At 35.8% G+C, this 23,472-nt stretch overlaps 5 protein-coding genes across 6 annotated transcripts; 2 read left to right on the plus strand and 3 right to left on the minus strand.

Moving 5' to 3' along the window:
- Window positions 1–165: 165 nt before the first annotated feature.
- On the minus strand, window positions 166–4,465 carry LOC104704877 (receptor-like protein 13). Its single transcript, XM_087459286.1, has 5 exons — window positions 3,886–4,465; window positions 3,360–3,521; window positions 3,135–3,209; window positions 2,649–2,723; window positions 166–2,557 (listed from the first exon to the last, which is right to left on the minus strand). Exons 1-5 carry the CDS (start codon window positions 4,265–4,267, stop codon window positions 375–377), a joined length of 2,877 nt encoding a protein of 958 aa, XP_087315412.1. The 5' UTR covers window positions 4,268–4,465; the 3' UTR covers window positions 166–374.
- Window positions 4,466–11,873: 7,408 nt separating this feature from the next.
- Window positions 11,874–15,724, minus strand: LOC104704882 (receptor-like protein 15). Its single transcript, XM_087459290.1, has 5 exons — window positions 15,222–15,724; window positions 14,725–14,880; window positions 14,510–14,584; window positions 14,354–14,428; window positions 11,874–14,256 (listed from the first exon to the last, which is right to left on the minus strand). The coding sequence occupies exons 1-5, from the start codon at window positions 15,601–15,603 to the stop codon at window positions 12,074–12,076; spliced, it is 2,871 nt and encodes a 956-aa protein (XP_087315416.1). The 5' UTR covers window positions 15,604–15,724; the 3' UTR covers window positions 11,874–12,073.
- A 573-nt stretch (window positions 15,725–16,297) lies between these two features.
- LOC104702146 (glycerophosphodiester phosphodiesterase GDPD5) lies at window positions 16,298–19,246 on the plus strand. Of its 2 annotated transcripts, XR_015562358.1 has the most exons (9): window positions 16,325–16,895; window positions 17,284–17,462; window positions 17,572–17,755; window positions 17,873–17,947; window positions 18,050–18,159; window positions 18,306–18,367; window positions 18,466–18,524; window positions 18,624–18,779; window positions 18,869–19,246. XR_015562358.1 is itself a non-coding variant. In XM_010417970.3 (8 exons), exons 1-8 carry the CDS (start codon window positions 16,880–16,882, stop codon window positions 19,106–19,108), a joined length of 1,179 nt encoding a protein of 392 aa, XP_010416272.2. In that variant the 5' UTR covers window positions 16,298–16,879; the 3' UTR covers window positions 19,109–19,246. The 2 variants fall into 2 exon arrangements, 1 of the variants encoding a protein (XP_010416272.2); XM_010417970.3 differs by having other exon boundaries at window positions 16,298–16,895; window positions 18,306–18,524.
- On the minus strand, window positions 18,855–20,804 carry LOC104702147 (uncharacterized). Its single transcript, XM_010417971.2, has 3 exons — window positions 20,662–20,804; window positions 19,747–20,550; window positions 18,855–19,640 (listed from the first exon to the last, which is right to left on the minus strand). The coding sequence occupies exons 2-3, from the start codon at window positions 20,481–20,483 to the stop codon at window positions 19,406–19,408; spliced, it is 972 nt and encodes a 323-aa protein (XP_010416273.1). The 5' UTR covers window positions 20,484–20,550; window positions 20,662–20,804; the 3' UTR covers window positions 18,855–19,405.
- A 212-nt stretch (window positions 20,805–21,016) lies between these two features.
- On the plus strand, window positions 21,017–23,472 carry LOC104702148 (glycine-rich RNA-binding protein 5, mitochondrial). The gene is made up of 5 exons (XM_010417972.3): window positions 21,017–21,169; window positions 21,745–21,880; window positions 21,986–22,054; window positions 22,180–22,283; window positions 22,727–23,472. Exons 2-5 carry the CDS (start codon window positions 21,763–21,765, stop codon window positions 23,249–23,251), a joined length of 816 nt encoding a protein of 271 aa, XP_010416274.1. The 5' UTR covers window positions 21,017–21,169; window positions 21,745–21,762; the 3' UTR covers window positions 23,252–23,472.

Below are 23,472 nucleotides of genomic sequence, written 5' to 3' on the forward strand. Positions count from 1 at the left end.
ACCAAGATGCACAATAATCTAATATATTTGCCAAGTCAAAATACGTCTGTGGACAAACGATTGGGAAATTATATTTCAGTTTCATATATATATTTTGGATATGTGTGTTCTTTTCTATTTTGAGATTGTTTCATGCAAGGACTTGCATTTTAGTAGAGTAATATGTTTGAACCAACCACCAAACCAGCTCCAAGATATGTTTGAGCCATTACATTTATTCAAATACAAAAGACAGTACACAACATAGGAACCAAACCATAAAGTTTATGTTTTGGTTTTGCAAAACAAATTAATCAAGAAGTTTGAGAAGAATTAACACAACAGATGAAGACGAAGAAAGACACACATATGAAGCAGTTGGCCGTTGCAGTATTTTACCAAACCAAATCCCTCACCTTGTAAATGAAACAATCAATGATGTAGAACCAAGCCCTGCTCCAAGGAGAATCAAAAGAGAGTGATGCAAGTATCCCAAGAAGTATTGTCACATAGGCTGCAACAAAACTCCAATAAAAACACACCATGTCGATTAAAAAGTCATCAACTTCCACTTCATTACCTAGTTCTTGAAAGTTGTTGTTGTTGTTGTTGTTGTTATTGCAGCTTGTGTTGGTTGGTTGTCCACAAAGAAAAGGATTACCGAAGTAGCTTTGCGTATCGAAAGTGTTAAACTGTCTTCCCTCTGGAATGACTCCTGACAAGTTGTTGTAAGAGACATTGAATACAGCGAGACTGCTCAACTCTGTAAGTTGTGGTGGGATGGGACCTTGTAATCTGTTGAAAGAAAGATCGAGGCTTTCCACATTCTTCAGACCTGAAAAGCTTTCCGGTATCACTCCTGATAAGTTGTTGTGAGATAGATTGAGAGCATGTAATTGCAGAAGATGCCCAAGCTCTATTGGGATTTCACCGCTCAGCTCATTTTTTGAGAGATCCAGTCCAGAAAGATATATGAGGTTTTGGCCCATGTAGGTATCATATCTGTGTTTTGTTGCAAACTCAATTTTCGTTGGGATGCTTTCCATTTGATTTTGTCCCCTATGAACTTTAGCAGGACTATCATGATCTTGCAAGAGCAGAGAGTTGAAAGATGTACGGAGAGGATTATCGGAATAATAGCTAGTAAAAATATATTCATATAACGAATCCTCTTTTACCAAACCAAATGATGCAATGCTTAGGCATGAAGGTATGAATCCATTTAATTTGTTGTTAGCAAGATCCAGGAGGTGAAGCCTTGTTAAGGCACACAACTGGCGAGGAATACTGCCTGTTAAAGTATTTCCTCGGAGAAGAAGAACTCTGATGTTGTTGTTGATGGACTCGGGAATATTCCCAGACAATCTGTTATTTCTCAGATCAAGCACCGTGATATCCGCTGCTAGAAGTGTGTCTGGAATAACCCCTGATAAATTATTGTTATGCAAGAACAATGTTACTACCCCATATCCAGAACTGACTTCAGGTATGTTCCCTGATAAACTATTTGCAGAGAGGTCCAGTAGCATCATATTGGATAGGTTGAACAACGATGTAGGTATTTCACCTTCCAAAAAGTTGTTAGAAATCTGTAGCACAGATAAGCCTTGACCGAGTTCGCCAAACCAACTTGGAATAACACCTATGAGATTGTTGTTCGAAAGGTCAAGATTTCTCAAAGATCTCAAGCTCCGCAAACCTCTTCCGACCTTTCCTATAAACAAATTGTTATTCATAGACAGCGCCCTTAAACCAGTAAAGTTTGATGCTTCTGGAATAACCTCTCCACTTAGTTTGTTATGTGACAGCTTCAAGATCCACATGGAATAACAACCCATTAAAAAACTTTTTGGTATCTTTCCGTAGAACTTGTTGTGAGATATATCCAAAACTACAAGATCTTTCATGTTACCAAGAGAAGATGGTAGATTTCCTTGAAAACCATTAGTCGTCAAATTCATATACATTAAACGAGGAAGTATCCACCCAATGTTCTGAGGAAAGATCTGATCAAATTCATTAAGTGATATATCCAGCTCCAGCAAAACCAGATTGTGATCGGATTTCGGTAGTTGAAAGCTCCTAAAAGAGTTATTCCCTAGATCCAAAACCTCGAGTTTTGTATTGTTCTCCAACAGCCATGTAGGAAAATTTCCAGAAATTTTGTTGAAAGAGAGATCAACATAACGCAAATCCTTCTGGTATAGGAGAAAATGAGGAACGTTATCCAAATTGCAATCTCCTAGCGAAATAGCTCTCAACTGAAATTTTGGCTTCCAAGAACTTTTCACCTCTACTTGAAATGAGTTGGAATTTGAATCAAGCATGAGCACCTTAAGCTTTGAGAGGTTGGTGAGTGAACCAAGTGAGAAGAAACCTTCGAAGTTGTTATCAAATAATGATAGGTACTCAAGGGATTTAAGGTTAGCGAGAGCAGATGGTATGTTCCCAGTCAATTGGTTCGATGAGAGATCAAGAACTCGAAGTCCAGTCAAGTTAGTTATACATAAAGGAAACTGACCTAGAAGCTTGTTGCTACTGAGATTGAGCTCCTCTATATTCTTCAATTTGCAAACCCCTACAATAATCAAACGTAGGTTTTTTTATTCACTTAATTAGACTGAATTAACCACAATTCTTTATCCAAACTTTTATTTAAGCAAACTTGCCTTGCAATCCAATTGGGCCAGAAATATTATTGTTACTTAGACCCAGAGCTTTCAGCTTCCTCAGGGCAGCAAACTCTGCCACAAGATAAGAAAAACAAAAAAGTAAACAACTTTAAACACAAACATGATAAATCTCAAGGATGATATATAAACTAACCAATAAAAAAATGTTGTTTGCAGCCCTTGAATAAATTAAATTTAGAAAAGACAGGGTCTAAGTGGCAAGTATCCAAACTTTGTATTTTAAATTTTAATTCCCGTTGGGCCAGAAAATTCATTGTAATTTAGATTCAGAGCTTTCAGCTTCCTCAGGGAAGTTAACTCTGCCAAAAGACGAACCACACAACGTTGAACAACTTTAGATACGAACATGAGATCTTATGGATGATATATACATAAACAAATCCAACAATGTTTCTCGCATCCGTTAAATTTATTAAATTTCCACTTTAGAAAATAAAGTCAAGCATTTTATAGATAACTTACCTCGTATTGGTATGGAGCCGTTAATTCTGTTTCCACTCAGATCCAGTAGTTCCAAGTTTGTCAAATCTCTAAATTCTGGAAAAGAGTCCAACAAATATAAGAATGATACATATTAAATTTATGACACAAAAATTTTATAAAAATAATTTTAAATTGCGTCAAAATATATCAAAAGATACATCATCAAGGATAGGTATGCTAGAGTATAAGAATGGAGAAATATACCTTTAAGTTTAACAGAAAGAGGACCGTAGATATCATTCGACCGAAGGAACAGAGTTGTGAGTGATGTAGCGGCATTAAGAAAAGGAAAGATGCTGTTGTTAAAACTATTAGAAGAAAGATCCAGAATCTCCAGGTTTCTTAATCTTCTTAGGCTTCTATAACCTGCAAACGAGAATCTTATTAACAAAGTATATGAAAATAACAGCTCACTCTAATCACTTCACTATTTTCAATTATGGAAATGAAGATTATGAGAGTTGCGTTGTTATGGACTTTGGAAGGAACCATGAGTGTCGGTTGGATTTAGTTTTGTCCTAAATGGCATAGACTTAGATATCAGCAAGTTAGTTATTACATATCTATAACTTTTTGATGCAGGAGAAAAATCTAAGTACTAACTTTAAAAAAATGTAACAAAAGAAATACGATAAAGCTCATCTAGAATTAGAACTTGTCAGGGAAAATTGTTTTCAAATAGAGACTACAAGAGGTAAAACAATAAACCCTGGGAGAAACTCTGGTATACCTTCCACATCATCAAATATGCCTGTGAACGAGAAAGAGGATAAGTACAAACTTCGAACTTCTTCAAAGGGATGAAGCAAAGAAAGGTTTAGGCGAGAATTCTCTTTGAGGGAAAGTGTTCCAAAGGAAAGCTCGATAACCCGCCGGCTGGTAGGATCGCACTTAAGGCCCTTCCACAGGCAGCAATCGCTCTCTGTGTCATTAGTCCATGTAGGGAGATAAGGACGATCTTGATCCCATTCTTCCCTCATTGAGAGCAGGAATTTCTTGAGCTCAAACAAAGCATTCTTTTCTTTCTCAATACAGCTTATGTATCCATGTAACTGTCCCAACAATAACATCACCCATATCAAGTATTGGCCCAAAAACACCTTTCTTTCCATAGCAAATATGATATAAAAAAAGCGAAATAAACAAAAACTCAAACGCAGTATGTTACTGTGAGTTCAATACAAATATCATAAGAAATTTCAAGTGAAAAACACCAAGTCCATCAAGAAATAATTGTATATTAATTTGAAAAGTCCAAGTCATATATGGAAAGGTCGTAGCGTGAGTGATCATCACTGATTCACTGTCATAAAACTAACGTGTACTTTGAGTTGTATTATAAGACTCTCGTTGAGCCTACAAGTCAAGCTAATTAAGGTCTTTGTGAAAAAATGTGTGGTGAGCATCTTTTACTCCGACCAAGTTTTTTTTTTTTTTTTTTTTGGGTGCATGACATCAAGGACCAAGAGTTTTCCAAATGATATTTTGCTTATTAGTAACCAAATAAATTATTTTGTTCAAACAAAAAGAAAAAAAAAAAAAGTAGCCAAATAAATTCACAAATAAAATTATTGTAACACAGGTCCATGGATAAAATGTTTGAATTGATTTTTTTAAACTAATTCATGCGAAAGTGTCTTTAGTTAACTGGTTACCGGCTTACCGCACAATCTCTACAACCGATCCACCAGAATTCAACTCCACTAAACGGCATTATCCATAGATTGGACTTTGTAGATTAAATTATGACAAAAAAAAATAAACAACTACTCATAAATATATTGGGTTTTGTGCAAAGAAATCCTTCAATTAATTTTTTTTTGCAAGAATACCCTCCAAATCAAGTAAATGCAAGTCAATACTATGAAATCAAAAGTCACCCACACAATACAGCCCTCCTCTATATGGCAGTTTAAGGGAAAACAGCCAAAATCAACCCCAACTATTTGCCAAACGCTTTTTTATACCTAAACTTCAACATCCTGCAAATAACAACTTGAAATGTATTAAAATTCGAATTTGCTACCTAAACTATATAAAATGTTGTTAATTTCAACCTTTGATCGAACAGTGTTAAATCAAAGTTTAACGATGTTGAGTCAGACGATCTGTGGTATCTACATGGCACTGGTAATGACCAAAACTAAGTTGTTTTGGTCATTTTTAGGTGTGTTGTGGCACGAAACAAAGCGTTTGACAAAAATAGAGTATTGGAGTCCGTTTTGGGTGTGCTGTGAAACTTCATTTTTGGTAATTTCTTGCTACAAAATACCCAAAAATGACCAAAACGACGTAGTTTTGGTAAGTCCCAGTGCTACGTTGAAGTCACGGACCGTCTGACTCAACATCATTAAACTCTGATTTAACACTGTTCGAACAGAGGTTGAAATTGACAATATTTTATATAGTTTAGGTAGCAAATTTGAATTTTAATCCAATTCAGGTTGTTATTTACAGGATATTAAAGTTTAGGTATAAAAAAGCGTTTGGTAAATAGTTGGGGTTGGTTTTGGCCATTTTCCCGGCAGTTTAAAGCTCTTGTTGTTTTGCGATATATTTATTTTTAGTTAAAAAATGGAGGGAAAAAAAGTCTTCTCTCTTCTTCGTTCTTCGTTCTTCATTGGGTCTCTTTCCACATGTTAACAGAATCAGATGCTTAATTCACAAACCCAAATTACAAATGCTAAAACACAATTGGGTTACTAAAATTTCAAATCAAAACCAAGATTTCTAAATTTCTAAACAACAAATCAAATAAAAACCAAAATTTTTGCAAACAATCATTCACAACCATGAACTGGTTTTGATAATACCCATTGAACCAAATCTTCATCGGCGATCCAATCCTTGCTCAATCCATGGCTTCAACACCTCAAACACTTCGTCACCGGCGTCGTGAAGCACAAAATGAGATCTTTCCCCGAAGAAACAAACATGGTAAGTGACCCATTCTCCGATTAGTTGCGGGCTTAAGTTCCCATACAGAGACGACCCGCAGTAGATATAATCGTACTTTGCTTTACGATTCGAGTCCTAGAGAGCAAAATCGATGGCGTTTGGAACTTCGGCAAGGACGGGGATTGAACCGGTGATGTTCCGATCTATGTCTCCAGTGGTTGCGTGGAGGAGAAGAGTACCTCCGGTGTTTCTAGGGTTTCTCACGGTGGTTGATGGAAAAGTACACTTAACGATACGGTTCTGTAAACCCTACCGTAACTCAATCGGTTAAGATTTTTGTATTCAGTTAAAATCCGGTTATCAAATTGGTTAAACGCGACATGAAGCGGTTTAGATGATAAACCGATAACGGCGAACATGTTAACGCCTCCTCCTCTGTAATTTGTTTTGGATCAGGGGCTTAGCCAAACGAAGAACGAAGAAGAGAGAAGAATCTTTTTCTTAAAAAATAAATATATCTGAACGCTTTGTTATTTTTCAGTCCTCAAAACCATAAGAGTTTTAAACTGTCACGTCATCGATACAAAGGAGGATTGCATTGCGGGTGACTTTTGATTTCATAGTATTGACCTGTATTTATTTGATTTGGAGGATATTCTTGCAAAAAAAAAATAATTGAAGGGTTTTTTTGCACAAAACCCAAATATATTTCATAGTAGCCTTGTCGAAAATTATAAATTATAAATCTCATTCCGTAGACTTGTCGAAAAGCCTACGAAATTGCTAATGTGCCTTCTTTTTTAAATTGAACATACATTTAGAATAAAAGTATTTATTATTTTACAATATTATAAAAAATACCTTTATTAATAAAAAGCTTATTTTGGACAAACATGGAATATGAAAATACATGTATCCAAACAACTTTTACAATTAATTTTCTACTATTTATTTAACCAAATATAATTAAAATATTTTAATATATTTATACAATCTAATATATTAAAAATAATGTTCCACCATTAATAGTATATATAAGAAAATGATTTACTTAGCATTATAACATATCTGTAGCGTGCTTAGCATTATCAAGTTCACAGCAAGGCTTTAAGAACAACTAACAAAGACAAATTTCATGAATTAGCCACACGAAAATGTACTCATCCTCAATAATACAATGTAGAGTCAGCGATATAACTGATTAATCACTATAATTCAAGTGCAATGTGAAGGGGAATAAGAGTGGAAAAAAAAGAAAGATGACATGATACCATATACTTCCAACTGTTATAATAGATATATGAATGCTATGCAGGGTCAGTGTTGTTGACACATTTATGATCGTAGACAAATCATATATATATAAAAGTAAGTTTCACTCTCTCTTTGTTGGTCCATTTGGCAATGCAATTTATCCAAAAAAAATATTTATATTAAAACACAAATTAAAAAACAATTAATCTTCACATTTATCTCACATGATATAAAACTGAAATCATATAAATTATGCATTAACTTTATTTCTCCACTAAGTTTTATTAATCAATTGTATTAAAACAAAACAATAAATTCCCCCTATAAATTGATCTCACATAATATATATAAAACTGAAATCTTATAAATTCCCCCTATAAATTATGCATTAACTTTATTTCTCCACTAAGTTTTATTAATCAATTGTATTAAAACAAAACAATAAATTAGAATTGTAACTCTCATTTTCTAAATGTAATTTTCCATCAGTTCTCTTCCTATAAATACTCATTATCTTATTCTCTTAGTCTCTCACTCTTTCATTCTCTCATCTTCTTCCACTATATCTCAAATCTTTTTTTTTTTTTTGGTTTATTTTGTGTTTTTTTGTTATTGTTGTTGTATGGGTTAAAAAAATCAAATCAAATATCATTGTAAAAGCTTAGTTTTAGAGTTTGTATGATATGTATATCTTATATATATATTTTTAATGTTTTAAAAGGTTTATCTCCATTGTCTATTTTATATTAACATCTTATAAGTCATTATTTTCATAATTTCTTACAATATTCACCACACAATAAGATCACGAAGTTGAAAATATCCATATCTAATTATCTATTATGTCTCCGGTTATCTCACATATTCATGTATCATTTTTAATAATTTATAAAGATCAATATAATATTTAAAATCAATATAATTATCCATTTATAAAGTCTATTTTTTTTGTAAAGTCTATCAACTCTATTTATAAAGTCTATTTTATTTTGTGATCCGATAAATCTGCAAAGATCAATATAATATTTATTTTATTTATGATTTGAGGTTTTTGAAAACAAAAAGAACATAATTTAAAAATTGGTCTTTGTGTTTTAATCAAAATGGAAAATGATCCTAAAAAGAAATCATATTAAATAAATTCTCTAAAGATGAAACCATTAGTATGAAATCTAGCACTATAAATTAAATTGATGAATGAAAAAAAAAAATTATAAGTTATCCTTGGGGTTTTAAAAATTCTTGAGATTGAAGTTCATATAATTTTATAAGAAAACTAATTTAGTTTGTCATTTCAAAAGTAATATTTTTCATTTTGAAATATTATGTGTGAGTGTTGAGTTTATATCAACAAACAACCAAATCATGTGAATTTTGATTGGGCCACTTGTTTTTTTTTTTTTGACAACAGCTAACAAGATTGGCTCAAACGAGCCAATGCGAAGGAATATTGTTTATAAAGGTAACTAAGTACGGAATAGAACGAACACGTCGTGTCAAATTATCCGCTTTACCATTCTGAGAGCGAGGAACATAGACTAATTCGAAAACATAGCAAATTCCTCTATATCCGCCTGTATATCCTCCAGATAAGGCGTGAAAGCTGACCACTCAGCAAGCGAAGACACCATCTTCACCAAGTCGGAGCAGTCGGTAAGAAAAACGACATAATCATTGTCCGCCCCAATCATGCAGCGCATCACCCAGATGAGAGCTTCTATCTCAGCATGAAGAGGTGAAAGGCTGCGGCGAATGTTGGCTGCTCCCATGGTAGGGTCATCTCCCCTAGGCGAAATGCAAAACCATCCTCTACCAGCAAACTGATCTGTCCCCTTCTATGAGCCATCCACATAACAAAGATAACTTGACAAAGGCCTAGAGACCCCATAACCTCCATTCCCATAGGGCCACTTGGTATTCCTTTTATTTTCAGTTATAACAAATTAAAATATTTATTTATAATTAACTCACATTTAAATGCATGTAACTCCATTTAACTCTACATGTAACTCCATTTAACTCTACATTTAACTCAAATGTAACTTCTATCCAATAATTCTACATTAATTCATTTCTCCTACTAACTTATTTATCTTTCAAGAGAAAATGGTTTTGATTAAATTTAATATTTTTTAATTATTTTGGTTAGCTAAACTTATAGTCATATATATATATATATTGCTTTAAACTTTGAAATGAGAAATATTTTATACATAATAATTTATATATAGTTACTAAATTTTACAATGACATTAAGAAAAACTCTTTAAATCAGTTATTAACTACTATAAAATATGATAATTATAGATTCACTCATACTAGAAAATTTTTAAAATTTCTATATCATTATATATATATATATATATCAATTTGTAATAATTCTTTTTTAGTATTTGTTAATTTTGGTATAATAAATAACCATACCAAAAAATGTTGACACAAGTGTAGGGTTTAACTTGCACATCATTTCTATAAGAAATTTGAGATTCATATTTTAGTAGAAAAAAACAAAAATCATTTTTTGATGTTATTGTTAATAAAAATTAAAGATCAATATTATAGTTTAACAAAATTTCAGAAATATAACAAAAACTATTATGCATAAAACCAGGCATTGCATGGACTAATACCTAGTATTACACTAAAGAAAAGAAGAATAAAAAACATAATGGAAAATTCAATTTCTTGTACTTAGCCCTAAAGAAAATTTGAAGGTTCTACCGTAATTATTTCACTTATAAGAGTCCTAGGTATATATATACACAACAACAACAACAACAACAACAACAACAACAAAAAAAGATTAACATTCAGCTAAATAATTGATTTTCCCTAAAAAAAACAAATGCGATTCTAATGCAAAAAGGTCTAACCTTTTAATAAATTTTATGCCAAAGAAATCCAAAGAACACTCAAAGTCTCAAACGGTAACTGAAGAGTCGCTGATGTGGCTCTCTCGTTAATCAGCCACGTAAGGAAAGAAGTGCCGTTACCGCTAAAACCGAAAACGCCGTCGTTTCACTCGTTATAGTCTATCACTAGATTTTCCAATCGCCAAATGCTAAAAATAATGTTGAAGCTTGCGATCGTCGCCGCCCTTCATCGAGGTTGGAAACATCGACTTTTTACGAAGTAGCGGAAGGAAAGGAAACTGCGGGGGGAGATGTTGATAGCCTTTTCCGGCCAGGAGTTTGGGTTTTTTTTTTTTTTTAATTATTATTCCTGGGTTTCTCATTGTTCTACTTTACTCCATCTGGGTGGGTATATTGCCTCAAACTTGTATTGCTTGATCAATCGATTTCTTTTATTGCATTAGCTTCGCCTTTTTCTTCAAATTTGTTCTCTACCGGCTAGAACCTTTTTTTTTTCTTGATCTTCAGAGCAACATCACATTCTATTGAATCTGGATGTAGGTCTTGAATCAAAATCCTTGAGGGAGAAAAATATGAACTGTACAGTGGGAACTGGTGCTGAACGTGGGGGACTTCTCTCCTTCAATGATCTGGTGGATGACTGGTCGTCTACTATGGAATTGTTTCATGTGTTACTATAATTTATGTATTGAACCAAACAACCAAAGCAGCTCCACTCCAAGATATATTTGACGCATTACTTATATTATACGAAGACAAAAGACAGTACAGAGGAACCAAAACATATAAGTTATGTTCTGTTTTCTGAAACAAAGCAGGAGGTTTGAGAAGAACAACAACAGATGGGAGATGGAAACAAGCACATCACAGGCACCTACAATGTTTTGTTTATCATAACAGTTTCCTAACCTTGTGAACGAAAACATCAACGTTGTAGAACCAAACTCTGCTCCAAGGAGAATCAAATGAGAGTGATACGAATAACCCAAGAAGTATTGTCATATAGGCTGCAGCAAAACTCCAGTAGAAAGAAACCATGTCGATTGTGGTGGATTCATCAGCTTCGACTCCATTATCTGGTTCTTGATAAGTATTACCATTGCAACTTATTTTGTTTGCTTGTCCACAAAGAAAAGGATTACCTAAGTAGCTTTGCGTATCAAAGGTGTTAAACTGTCTTCCCTCTGGAATGACTCCTGATAAGTTGTTGAAGGAGACATTGAAGACAGCAAGGCTGCTCAGATCAGTAAGTTGTGGTGGGATCCGACCTTGTAATATGTTGAGAATGAGAGAAACAAAGATAAATCAAATGGCGAGGGGTTGCTTGATAAATACTGTAGTATCTTCTTTCGTCCTAAATAATTTTTTTTGGGTGATCTCCATCGGAGAAGTTGTTGTACGCAGGAGACTTGAGAGACTAGTTTTTTCTTCTTCCTTTCATATTCTATTGCATCTTGGATTTGAGTCTTGGCTCTGTTTCTGCTAACCTAAAAGTAAGTGCAGTTGATAAAAAAAGTGGTTATTGTTCATCTTCTAGAATGCTTGCTATTGATATGGCTATCTCTGCTTACTCTGAGTGTGTGCTGCGAGGTCATTATAAATTAGCCAAAGGGTTTTAAGCCTTAGACTTCACGTTCCCTATAAAACATCGCACACACAACACAAGTGAAAATTAAAACTCAAAAGGAAGATGCTAGTATCTTTGACGAAACTACCAATGAAGACATACAATACATAAGGAAACCAAACGTAAGTCATGTTCGAAGACAAAGACAGTACATGGGAACCGAACACAAATGAAGTTCTGATCGGTGTTAAGCAGCTCAATGCTGATTGAAGAACAACAACGGTGGGGACAATAAAAAAAGAAACTAGCACATTAAAGGATCTGGATTACCACAACAAATTCATCACCTTATGGATGAAAGCATCAACTACGTAAAACCAAGCTCTGCTCCAACGAGAATCAAAAGAGAGAAATGCGAGTATTCCAAGAAGTATTGTCACATAGGCTGCAGCAAAACTCCAGCAGAAAGATACCATGTCGATTGTGCTCTGATCGTCTTTCACTTCATGATCTGATTCTTGAAAGTTATTGTTTTCGCAGCTTCTGTTGGTTGGTTTCCCACAAAGAAGAGGATTGCCTAAGTAGCTTTGTGTATCGAATGTGTTAAACTGTCTACCCTGTGGAATGACTCCTGATAAGTTGTTGTACGAGACATTAAAGACCGCTAGGCTGCTCAGATCTGTTAGTTGTGGTGGGATCGGGCCTTGTAGTCGGTTGAAGGAAAGATCAAGGCTTTCCACGTTCTTTATACCTGAAAAGGTTTCTGGTATTGCACCTGATAAGTTGTTGTGAGAAAGATTGAGAGTTTGTAGTTCTACTAGTCCTCCTAGCTCTACCGGGATCTCACCACTCAACTCATTTTCTGAGAGATCCAGTCCAACCAAATACATGAGATTTTCACTCATGTAGGCATCATATCTGTGTTTTGTTGCAAATTCAATTTTAGTTTGGGCGCCTGCCATGTAGTCCATACCAAATGGATCTAGAACAAGCAGAGATTTGTAATATATACCAATATTTTTTTTGGAAGCGGAGTCTTGTTCTGGATTGGAACTAGAGAAGACATCACTAGGAGTGTAACCAATCTCGTAATCATAATCATATAGTGTATTCTCTTTCCCAGCAAATGATATATTGCCAAGACATGAAGGTATGAACCCATTCAATCTATTGTTAGCAAGATCCAGGAGGTGGATCTTGCTTAGACCACACAACCGGTGAGGAATATGACCTGTTAAATCATTCCCCCGCAAAAGAAGAATACTGATATTTTGGGTGTTGATGAACTCCGGAATATTTCCGGACAATTTGTTATTTCTCAGATCAAGTATGGTGACATTTCCTAACAATGTGTCTGGAATAGTCCCTGATAAATTATTGTCATGGAGGTAGATTACTGCCCCAAATACAGCATTGACGTGTGGAGGTATGTTCCCAGATAAAATGTTTGCAGAGAGGTCCAATAGATGAAGATTGGACGTATTGAACAAGGAAATAGGTATTTCACCTTCCAACGAGTTGTCTGAAACCAGTAATGCAAATAAGGATGAAAGTTCGTCAATCCAACTGGGAATAACACCTGTGAGATTGTTGTTCGAAATGTCAAGCATGTACAAAGATGTCAAGCTCCGTAAACCTTGTCCAATCTCTCCTGTAAACAGATTGTTATCCATAGACAAAACTAATATATGATTGAAGTTTGTTGATTCTGAAAAAACTTCTCCACTTAGTTTGTTGTGTGACAGCTTCAAGATTGCCATGGAATAACAACCCTTTAAAAAACTTCTTGGTAACTTTCCCTGGAAACTGTTGTGAGAAATATCCATATACTCAATATCTTTCATGTTACCAAGAGAGGAAGGCAAATTTCCTCGAAAACCGTTCTTTGCTAAATTCATAAACCGTAAATGAGGAAGTATCCACCCGATGTTCTCAGGAAAGAGATGATCAAATTCATTAACTGACACATCCAGGAAAAGTAGATTATGAGCAGATTTCGGTAGTTGAAAGCTCATAAACGAATTATTCCGTAAAAGCAAAACTTCCAGTTTTGTATTGTTAGCTAATAACCACGAAGGAAAGTTTCCAGCTATTTTATTGTCAGAGAGATCAACTTGACGCAAATCTTTCTGATGTAGGAGAAAATGAGGAACCTTCTCCAAGTTGCAAGCTCGTAGTACAATAACTCTCAACTGAAATTTTGGTTTCCAGGAACTTTCAGACTCTACTTGAAGTGAGTTAGATTTTGAATAAAGTTTGACCACCTTAAGCTCTGATAGATTGGCGAGCCAACCAAATGAGAAGAAGCCTTCAAAGTTGTTATCAAACAACGATAAATACTCAAGGGATTCAAGTCTACCAAGATCAGATGGTACCATCCCAGTCAATTGGTTTGATGAGAGATCAAGAACACTAAGTCCAGCCAAACTAGTTAAGCATAGAGGAAACTGACCTACAAGATTATTTTTACTGAGATCAAGCTCTTGCATATTCTTCAATTCACAAATCCCTACAAACAATGAAGAATGCAGAAGTTTTAGTCACATGAATAAACGTGAAATAATCACCAGTCTTCTTGAAAAGTTAAACGATTTGTGCAGACTTGCCTTGCAATTCCATTGAGCCAGAAAGTTCGTTGCCACTTAGATCCAGAGCCCTCAGCTTCTTCAGAGCAGATAACTCTGCCACGAGACAAAATCATACTATAAACACCTTTCCCTTCAAACATTATGATCTCACTGATGACACGAACCAATTCTTACCTTGTACTGGTATGGAGCCATTAAGTCTGTTACTACTCAGGTCTAGCAGTTCCAAGTTTTTCAAATCTTTAAGTTCTGAAAATGAGTCCAGGAAATATAAGAACGACACAAACTAAATGTAAGACAAATTAAGTTTACAATAATAACTTTAAATCGAATATATTCATAAGTGTTGTACTAGAGATATCCACCACGTTACACATTGGAAAACACACCTTCGATATGAAATGGGCCATCCATCTTATTGCCTCGAAGAAACAGAGTTGTAAGTGATGTAATAGCATTAAGAAAAGGAAAGATGCTGTTGTTGAATTCATTTAAAGAGAAATCCAGAATCTCTAGGTTTCTAAATCTCCTTAGGCTTTTATAACCTGTGCACAACCAAATCTAGTTAACTTGTAATTAATTTTAGTCTTCTGTATATGCAAATTAAGATTATGAGAGTTGAACTGTATGGACTTTGGAAGGAAACAAGAGTGATCGTTGGCTACATGGCATAGAGGTCATCAATTAGTAGTTATCACAGACAGAGAAAGGTAATAGTTCTTTTTGATGCAGGAAAATTCTAAGCACCCTAATTTTAAATGATTAGAACAAAGAAATAATTTGTAGTTCATCTAGAATTCGAACTTGTGCAGGGAAAGATGCTTTCAAATAGGGACCCCAAGAGGTAAAAAAAAGGAAATACTGAGAGAAACCTGGTATAGTGTACCTTCCACATCATCAAACAATCCATTGAATCTAGACTCAGACAAGTCCAGACTTCGAATCTCTTCAAAAGGATGTAGCAAAGAAAGATTTAGGAGAGAAGTCTCTAAGAAGAATGATTTATTACGAAGGGAAAGCCCCATAACACGACTGCTTGTACGATTGCACTTAATTTCCTCCCACCGGCAGCAATCGCTCTTTGTGTCATTAGTCCAAGTAGGGAGAACAGAGTCGTGCTCCCATTCTTCACTCCTTGAGATCACGAATTTCTTGAGGTCCAACAAAGCAATCCTTTCTTTCTGAATACAACTTTTGTATCCATGTAGCTGCCCCAACAATATCATCGCCCATATCAGGTTTTGACCCAAGAACACTTTCCCCTCCATTGGTTTGAGCCAAAAGATATATCTTGTTGATTGTAAATTTTGTATCCTAATATATCAATGATCTTTACAAATTACAATCATTAAAACTACTGTTTTGACATTCAGGCATTGGAAAAACCAATTTGCATAAGAATATATTTTACAAAGTCAATGCCTCTGGAAAACACTCATATTATATTGACATACTTGTGGCGTGCTTAGCAGTTAGCATCATCAACTTCAACAAAGATATATAAAAGCACAGCTAACAAAGAAAAAACATTTGCAATAGCAAATGCCAACTTTTTTCTATGATTCAAGAGTGGGGATGTGAAGGGGAACTAGAGTTAGAAATATTAAATGGTTTCATAAATCTGATACCGTCCGGCTCTCAACATATAGAATGTTATTCAGGGTCAATCCTTATACATCTGGGATCCTGGAAAAATCAAAACTATATTTAAAAGAATTAGATTAAAGAAAAGAAGATGGAAAAATACTATGTATTTTGTATTAGCCCCTGAAGACAACTTTTCAAGCTTCGTAATTTCCCAAAAAGAGGTTCCCTTTCATTGCAAATCAAATCTGATTAAAAAAACAAAAAAAAGCCACGTCAGAAATTAAGGACGTTACCGCCAACACCAAAAACGTCACCGTTTTGTTTTGTGTGTTTTTTTTTTTTTTTCTTTTGCCACCGACCCAAAAAAACCTAAATGCTCATGAAACAGCGGGTCCATCAATTGGGTCGACCCGGACCTTCGAATGAAGCCGGAACAGAGATTGATCAGTCGTCCCCAACTTCTACCGGGGGATGGAAACAGCGATTGGGTGTAAAAAAGGTATATTCCGGCGAGACGCAGAATGAGGTTTCGATGGTGAGCACAAGCGAATCAACGCCATTGTGGAGGATCAAAGTGAAAACTGATAATGGATCATCATGGATTTTGTTTGCAATTTTTGACAAGGAGAGGCGTTGCTTTGTAAATAGTATATACTTATATATTCTTTTAATTTACATGGAACAAAAAAAGAAAACAAAAATGCAAAAGCTTAAAAAGTCTTCTCAACCAAAAAAAAAAACTAAGGAATATTCGGGAGAATGTGAATTGAAGATGAATGTGATACATATTCGCCCAAGAACGGTAAGCCAATAGCAGAGAGGTCAACGGAGTAAGAAAGAGTGTGACATAAATAGCGATTATAAAACCATGTAAATGGACAAGAACCGATAGAGTCGGATAAGGGACAAAACAGAAAGCGAATCAAACAAGCTCTCCGATCCATCCAGGAGATCGTCATGGTTCTTCTTACAAGTAAGTTACCTTCTCAATTTCAACCTTTTTCTTTTTGTTTATCGAGACAGGATTTGTAATTTTCTCCATCTGTGTATATTGTTGTAAACTTGCTTGATTGCTTCTATTGCATTAGAGTTGCCGATTCGTTTAATATTTTTGTTTCTAATTTTCCAGTTTACAAAACATTATCTTTTACCCTTTTGACGTTCTTGCTCATCCATTAAACTGAATAGTAAAGAATCTGGGTTTGTTTGTTTCTTATTTCTATTTTAATTGGCTTTGTTTCCTATTCCACTACAAGTTAAAATTTGGATCTGTTGTTGGCTTCTGCGATAAGTATAAACCGAAGCTTGTAGGAAAGTGAAGTCTAATAATACAAAGTGGTTATTGGTGATCTTACTTACAGAATGCTTACCCTTGATATGGCTATCTCTACTTACTCTGTGTGCCGGGAGGACATTGTACCCACTCCGTGGTAAAGAACCTCAAAGTGGTAAGCTTCCACTTCAGACTACACGTCCCTACAACATCGCACACAGAGGTTCCAACGGAGAGATTCCTGAAGAAACTGCAGCTTCTTACTTGGTATACCATTTCCCCTTTCTTGATCCATTCACCTTCTGCTTATTTGAATTGGATCTTCTTCTTCTTCCCTAGAATATTGTTGCTAACCACTTTTTTTTCCTTTTGATAGAGGGCAATTGAAGAGGGTACAGACTTCATAGAAACAGATATCTTATCATCCAAAGATGGTGTGCTTATATGTTTCCATGATGTTATCCTTGACGAAACAACCAATGTTGCCACCCACAAGGAGTTTGCTGATCGTAAAAAGACATATGAGGTGCAAGGATTCAATGTCACTGGCTTTTTCCCTTGTAAGTTACCTTTAATCTTCCTGAGTTGATGCATGCTCATGGTTTCATTTGCTTCAGCATTCACTTATTTGAATTTAGATATTTGCTAACAAGTGGTTCCTCTTTGATTCCTTCTAGTTGATTTTACTCTCAAAGAACTGAAGACACTACGTACAAAACAGAGATATGCTTTTCGAGACCAGCAATATAACGGTTAGCTATTCTTTCTTTCCTAGATTTAGCTGTTGAAAAGAATTATAAATTCGCTTGGTACAGGGAGTATTTAACCACGACCATCTCTTGTTTGTATTCCAGGAAAGTACCCTATCATTACATTTGAAGAATTCATTGCCATTGCTCGGGATGCTCCAAGAGTTGTTGGGATTTATCCTGAGATCAAAAATCCTGTTTTAATGAACCAGCATGTGAGCCACAATCCTCTCAAGATTGACTTCTACTTTGCTGAAATTCTCTAGATTGACTTAAAAAGCCTCATATTACCTTTTGGTTTTCATTTCCCCTCTAGGTGAAACCTTAACCGTTTGCTTCTATCACTGTTATATATTTGCAGGTCAAATGGCCTGGTGGTAAGAGATTTGAGGATAAAGTTGTGGAGACACTAAAGAAGTACGGGTATGGAGGCTCATATTTGTCCAAGAAGTGGTTAAAAAAACCATTATTTATTCAGTCATTTGCACCAACTTCACTCGTGTACATATCAAATTTGACAGACTCGCCAAAAGTCCTCCTAATAGACGATGTTACCATGCCAACACAAGACACTAACCAGGTCAATGCTCTGCTCTTGATATTGTTTTTTTGATTCTTGAAAGTTCTTTTGCTTCTAAAGTAAAAGTGACTGATCGTTCCTTCTTGCAACTCTTTGCAGACATACGCAGAAATTACATCAGATACGTATTTTAACTACATTAAGCAATATGTTGTGGGGATCGGACCATGGAAGGATACAGTTGTTCCAGTAAATAACAACTATATGCTAGCCCCAACAGATTTGGTCAAAAGAGCTCATGCACATAATCTACAGGTAGGATTTAAGATTCATCCAGACACTGAGAGTCAGTTACACATGCTAATAACAACTTCTTGATCATGCTCTTTGTGTTACAAATTCAGGTGCATCCATATACGTACAGGAATGAACACGAATTCTTACACTTAAATTTTAGCCAAGACCCATATAAGGAGTACGACTACTGGATTAATGTGATTGGAGTTGATGGGCTCTTCACTGATTTCACAGGCAGCCTCCATAACTTTCAAGAATGGACATCTCCATTACCTGATACCTCCAAGTCCCCACGACAACTTCTGAGTCAAATTGCCTCTTTGGTCCTCCCTTATGCAAAGGCTTGAAGTTCCACATCAACACCTATCAGAAACCTATTGTTTCCCATTAATTGTGTAGAATAAATTCTTAATGATAACACAATTGTTAAGAAGCAGAGGAGTCTTAAAGATAAAATCAAAGAAAAAATACACAACCTTATCAAACTGTAATTGTTTACTTCACAAGACACAAAAGTTAAAAACGATTTTTGTTAATCTTGGAACAAACTTCTATAATACGTAGAAGAAGATAAAACGAATTCTCTATCAAACTGAAACGATAGTACACAAATCAAACTCAATTCCTTCAGAAAGATGTTTCATTTAGACGCAGAAGGTTGTGCAGCAAGGGAAGCAAGATAGCCATTTGGGTTTGTGATTAGTGGCACGATCAGCTTCTGCTTTGGAAGCTACTGATTTAGGAGCTTCCTCTTTCTTAAATCCTTCATCTCCACCACCCGCCTCATTTGAAATCTTTGGTGTCTCTGGCAGGGAAGGCTTCCTCTGCTTATTTTGAGGCGTGGAACCTTGTAGCCCGCCCTTGTCTGCATTCCCCAGTCTACGCAATGAGCAACCAAAAAAAGTGAGAAAAAAAACACATTTCTATTTGGAGACATGAAAGATTGAAACAGAGATAGAAAACAGATGATCGTAACAATTCTTACACTGGAAAAGCAAAAGACTTGAGGCTGAAATCTTCAGAGCGACGAGAAACCGAACGATCCAGTTTATTCGTTTTGTTGTTGTCTTTGTTAGCAGCTTCATTAGCCATGATAACCTCTCGTATACTTGCTGCAGCTTTTTGTTCGTCTTCTTTACTTGCGCGGTAAGCTTTGTCTGTTTCAGCTGCTTTTTTGCCTATATCGACCGGAGTTTTGGCCTCAGCCACCACTCCTCCTCCTCCCCCGGCTCCTCCTTTGTTTGAGTTTTGGGGAGGGGATGGTGAAGGGGAAGGCAAAGGAGGAGTAATTGGTGAAGGAGGCTGAGGAAACGTGAGCTCGCCCGATTTGAAATAATCTCCTCCGGTGAAGCTATTGTTACCCATATGAATGCTGAAAAGGGATTCATTGGACATAGTGCTCCATTCAACTGGAGCTGTAGAGGTTGTTCTTGCGAAGACATGTGAAGGGATCCTGTAAGCAGGTGTAGTAGGGCTCGAGGTCGTTGTCGTTGTTGTTGTTGTTGTTGTGTTGTCTGTAGATCTCTCCATGACTTGTATCGGAGGAGATTGATGTACGTTGATGTTGTTGTTTAGATTCTGATCAGGTCTTGGTTCGGCTTCTATGGAAGAACAAGACGAGGAAGAAGAAGAAGATAGTCGTGAGATTGGATCTTCTGTCTCAGGTTTAGATGCTACGTTTTGGTTCGTGGGGTTAAAAAAACTTTGTTCTTGAGATTCCATGATTTTCAAAAAAACGTAAGAATTTGTTTCTTGGGTTTTAACTATTTCTTGCCAATTTGTTTTCAATCTGCAACGTAATAAGAGAAAGACAAAGAATTAACTATGGATTTCATGCATCTAAAGAAAAGAAAAGAAAAAACATTAATGATATTTTACGAAGAGGTTTAATCAGCCTTACGTTTCAGAAGATGACGATGAACACAAGCATGCAACACAAGAGATTTAATTTTAGAAAATTTCACAAGATGACAATGAAGACGATGAACACAAGCAACACAAGAGATTTAATTTTAGAAAATTACAGAAGATGTTTTTTTTTGTGGGTTTTGGAATTTGGAGATTGAGGGTTTAAAGGGACTTGCACGCGTCAAGGAGTTTTTTTTATTTTTTTGCTTACTGATAATAATAAACTATTTTTCGCCATTTGCTAAGTAAAGAGATAAAAAAGATTTGATCATTTTAATCCGGTTTCCGGTTTAAACTCAATTTGATTGGTTTAGAATAAAACTCAAATCAGCGGGTGAATCCGAACCAACGGTCGAGATGGAAGACAAATAAATCAACGGACAGGATAAGCGAAACGCTTTACCATAAGCCTCTCTGGTACACATTGGTTTCAGGGTTTTCACTACTGGCGAGAATTGAAAGACGCTTCCAGAGAGATCATCTCCGTTAAACCCTAGAGAGTGAGTTACTGTCTCTCGTCGATTCTTCTAATTTTATGGATGGATTCGATTTTTTATTTGTTTATTCTGATGTGTCATTCGTTGATCTGAAGTTAGATTGTTTTCTCTTTGTTGATATTTTTGTTTACGATTCTCGTCTGCAAGCTTGATTTCGGGTTTAGATGTGTTTATTGATGTTTCGTTTCATGGTTCTGACTACTGAATGAAGCGATTTATGAGGTTTAGTTGAGTTGACCTTTGTATGATTTTGTTAATCTTTTTGTGAAATTCTCACCTTCGAACTGATGTTTGTTGCTGGAATTAGAAATTTTGTAATCTGATATTGTGTCTCATACGTATAGCAAAACAAGAGAACAGATCATTTTTAAGTATTTTTCTTGTATTGTGCATGATTAATTCTGTGAAAAAAGTCCTTTTTCTTACTTTTATTGACGATTGAATTGATGAGTCTCACGTATTTATTCATGAGTTTTATCTTATGATTCTGGATTTCGGGAAATGCTATCTATATTTTGGTATGTCTTTAATTTGTCTAACCATTTAGTGAATGCTCTTTCATTTGCTTCCACTTCCAGAATACGTGTTTACTCAACATGGCTTTCTTAAGTAAAGTTGGAAGAATATTTAGTCAGACCAGCTCTCGTGTCACTGCCTCTAGCTCAATGCTACAGACCATCCGTTGCATGTCTTCGTCGAAAGTCTTTGTTGGAGGTGATTACATCTCTATTTCCGTTGTGTGAGAGAGTACTCTCTTTTTTTTTTTTTTGTTCTATTTCTCTCTGCTTGTTTGTCTCAAAATTGTCTATGGTTCTTCAGGTATCTCCTACAGCACTGATGAATTTGGCTTAAGAGAAGCTTTTAGCAAATATGGAGAAGTTGTTGATGGTAAGATAGCTATTTTCTTTTATGTTATTGCAAAACTCTAGCCATTTAAGTTTTAACTCCTACTTGCTTCTGAATAATTTTGATCGTTTTACTCTTGGCAACTGACTAAGTTTTATTAATTGCAGCGAAAATTATTGTGGACCGTGAAACTGGCAGATCAAGGGGCTTTGCTTTCGTAACATTTACTTCAAGCGAGGAGGCTAGTAATGCCATGCAATTGGATGGACAGGTAACAAACAAATGTTGCAGCGTCTTTTGATACTCAAGTGTCGTGTGACTTATTCATTTGTCATTTCTTTTCCTTTTCTGGCTCAGTGTCTTCTTCTGTAAGCTCTACCATGTTCAAAAATCGGTTGTGCCCTGACGTGTCATGTGTCTAGAACACTTTGTCCTTTCAAAACGTTGACAACATAGATAGGGTAGGTGTCATCATCTAGCTAGAAATACCATTCATCGGTTAAGCAGTGACTTGCTCTTTCTTAATGAAGAGCTGACTGTGGAGCAGTATATCATTCTATTTGTGGATTGTATATTTCGCTACAAAAGAAAAAAAGCTTTGTATTGAGGTTGTGTCTAGACTCTAGATGATTCAGAAAACGGTGAAACTGTACCTTCTTTGTTTAGCATTGTCAATTGGTCATTTTTTGTTTTTATGTTTTGGCTTGCATACAGGACCTTCATGGTCGAAGAATTAGGGTGAATTACGCAACTGAAAGAGGAAGTGGGTTTGGAGGAAGGGGATTCGGTGGTCCTGGTGGTGGTTACGGAGGCAATGCCGGTGGCTACGGGGGAGGTTCTGGTTATGGAGGTAATGCTGGTGGTTACGGAGGGAACCCTTCTTATGGTGGAAACGCTGGTGGTTATGGAGGTAACTCTCCTTATGGTGGCAATGCCGTTGGTGGTGGTTATGGAAGCAATTTTGGCAGTGGGGGTGGATATGGAGGTGTTGCAGGTGGTGTTGGTGGAAGTGACAACTTTACCCAAGGCAGCTCCACTAATGCTGGCTTTGATGAAAAGTTTGGCAGCAACCAACCATTAGGCAACGATACGGATCATCAGCTTGAAAGCGGTATTGGTGGCGATGAACAATTTGGTGGCAGTGACAATCAATTTGGTGATGCAGAGAACGGTAAAACAGAGAATGGTCAAGATGGGTTTGATCATACTGACGATGGTGATGTTGCAAAGAGAGCCTAGTCTTACAATGTTGAGCCTTCCTACGTTTGCGTCAGTTCTGAAACTTTTTGTTTATCGGGTTCAGTCATGTTCTTAAACTAATGGAAGTTTCTTAATATCTACTTTTGACGTTTGTGGTTGTTTTATCATGTAGGAAACCTCTATTGTTGGTCGCGTTTTGTTTTCTTGTTTTCTCACATTTTGAGGCCAAATAATAAAAACTGTAGTAACTTATATAACAA

The sequence above is a fragment of the Camelina sativa genome, chromosome 7 (genome assembly GCF_030686135.1).
Source record: "Camelina sativa cultivar CO46 ecotype springtype chromosome 7, ASM3068613v1".
In the NCBI taxonomy this organism is placed as follows: domain Eukaryota; kingdom Viridiplantae; phylum Streptophyta; class Magnoliopsida; order Brassicales; family Brassicaceae; genus Camelina; species Camelina sativa.

Coding starts and splice junctions, on each gene's coding strand:
- LOC104704877 (XM_087459286.1), bottom strand. CDS start 4,267: ATGGAAAGAAAGGTGTTTTTGGGCCAATACTTGATATGGGTGATGTTA. Junction 3,210..3,359: donor TCTTTCTGTTAAACTTAAAG/GTATATTTCTCC, acceptor ACTCTTTTCCAG/AATTTAGAGATTTGACAAAC. Junction 2,724..3,134: donor CGGCTCCATACCAATACGAG/GTAAGTTATCTA, acceptor ATCTTGTGGCAG/AGTTTGCTGCCCTGAGGAAG.
- LOC104704882 (XM_087459290.1), bottom strand. CDS start 15,603: ATGGAGGGGAAAGTGTTCTTGGGTCAAAACCTGATATGGGCGATGATA. Junction 14,585..14,724: donor TGGCCCATTTCATATCGAAG/GTGTGTTTTCCA, acceptor ACTCATTTTCAG/AACTTAAAGATTTGAAAAAC. Junction 14,429..14,509: donor TGGCTCCATACCAGTACAAG/GTAAGAATTGGT, acceptor GTCTCGTGGCAG/AGTTATCTGCTCTGAAGAAG.
- LOC104702146 (XM_010417970.3), top strand. Junction 17,463..17,571: donor AAACTGCAGCTTCTTACTTG/GTATACCATTTC, acceptor TCCTTTTGATAG/AGGGCAATTGAAGAGGGTAC. Junction 17,756..17,872: donor TGTCACTGGCTTTTTCCCTT/GTAAGTTACCTT, acceptor GATTCCTTCTAG/TTGATTTTACTCTCAAAGAA.
- LOC104702147 (XM_010417971.2), bottom strand. CDS start 20,483: ATGGAATCTCAAGAACAAAGTTTTTTTAACCCCACGAACCAAAACGTA. Junction 19,641..19,746: donor AAGTCTTTTGCTTTTCCAGT/GTAAGAATTGTT, acceptor CTCATTGCGTAG/ACTGGGGAATGCAGACAAGG.
- LOC104702148 (XM_010417972.3), top strand. CDS start 21,763: ATGGCTTTCTTAAGTAAAGTTGGAAGAATATTTAGTCAGACCAGCTCT. Junction 21,881..21,985: donor GTCGAAAGTCTTTGTTGGAG/GTGATTACATCT, acceptor ATGGTTCTTCAG/GTATCTCCTACAGCACTGAT. Junction 22,284..22,726: donor CCATGCAATTGGATGGACAG/GTAACAAACAAA, acceptor GCTTGCATACAG/GACCTTCATGGTCGAAGAAT.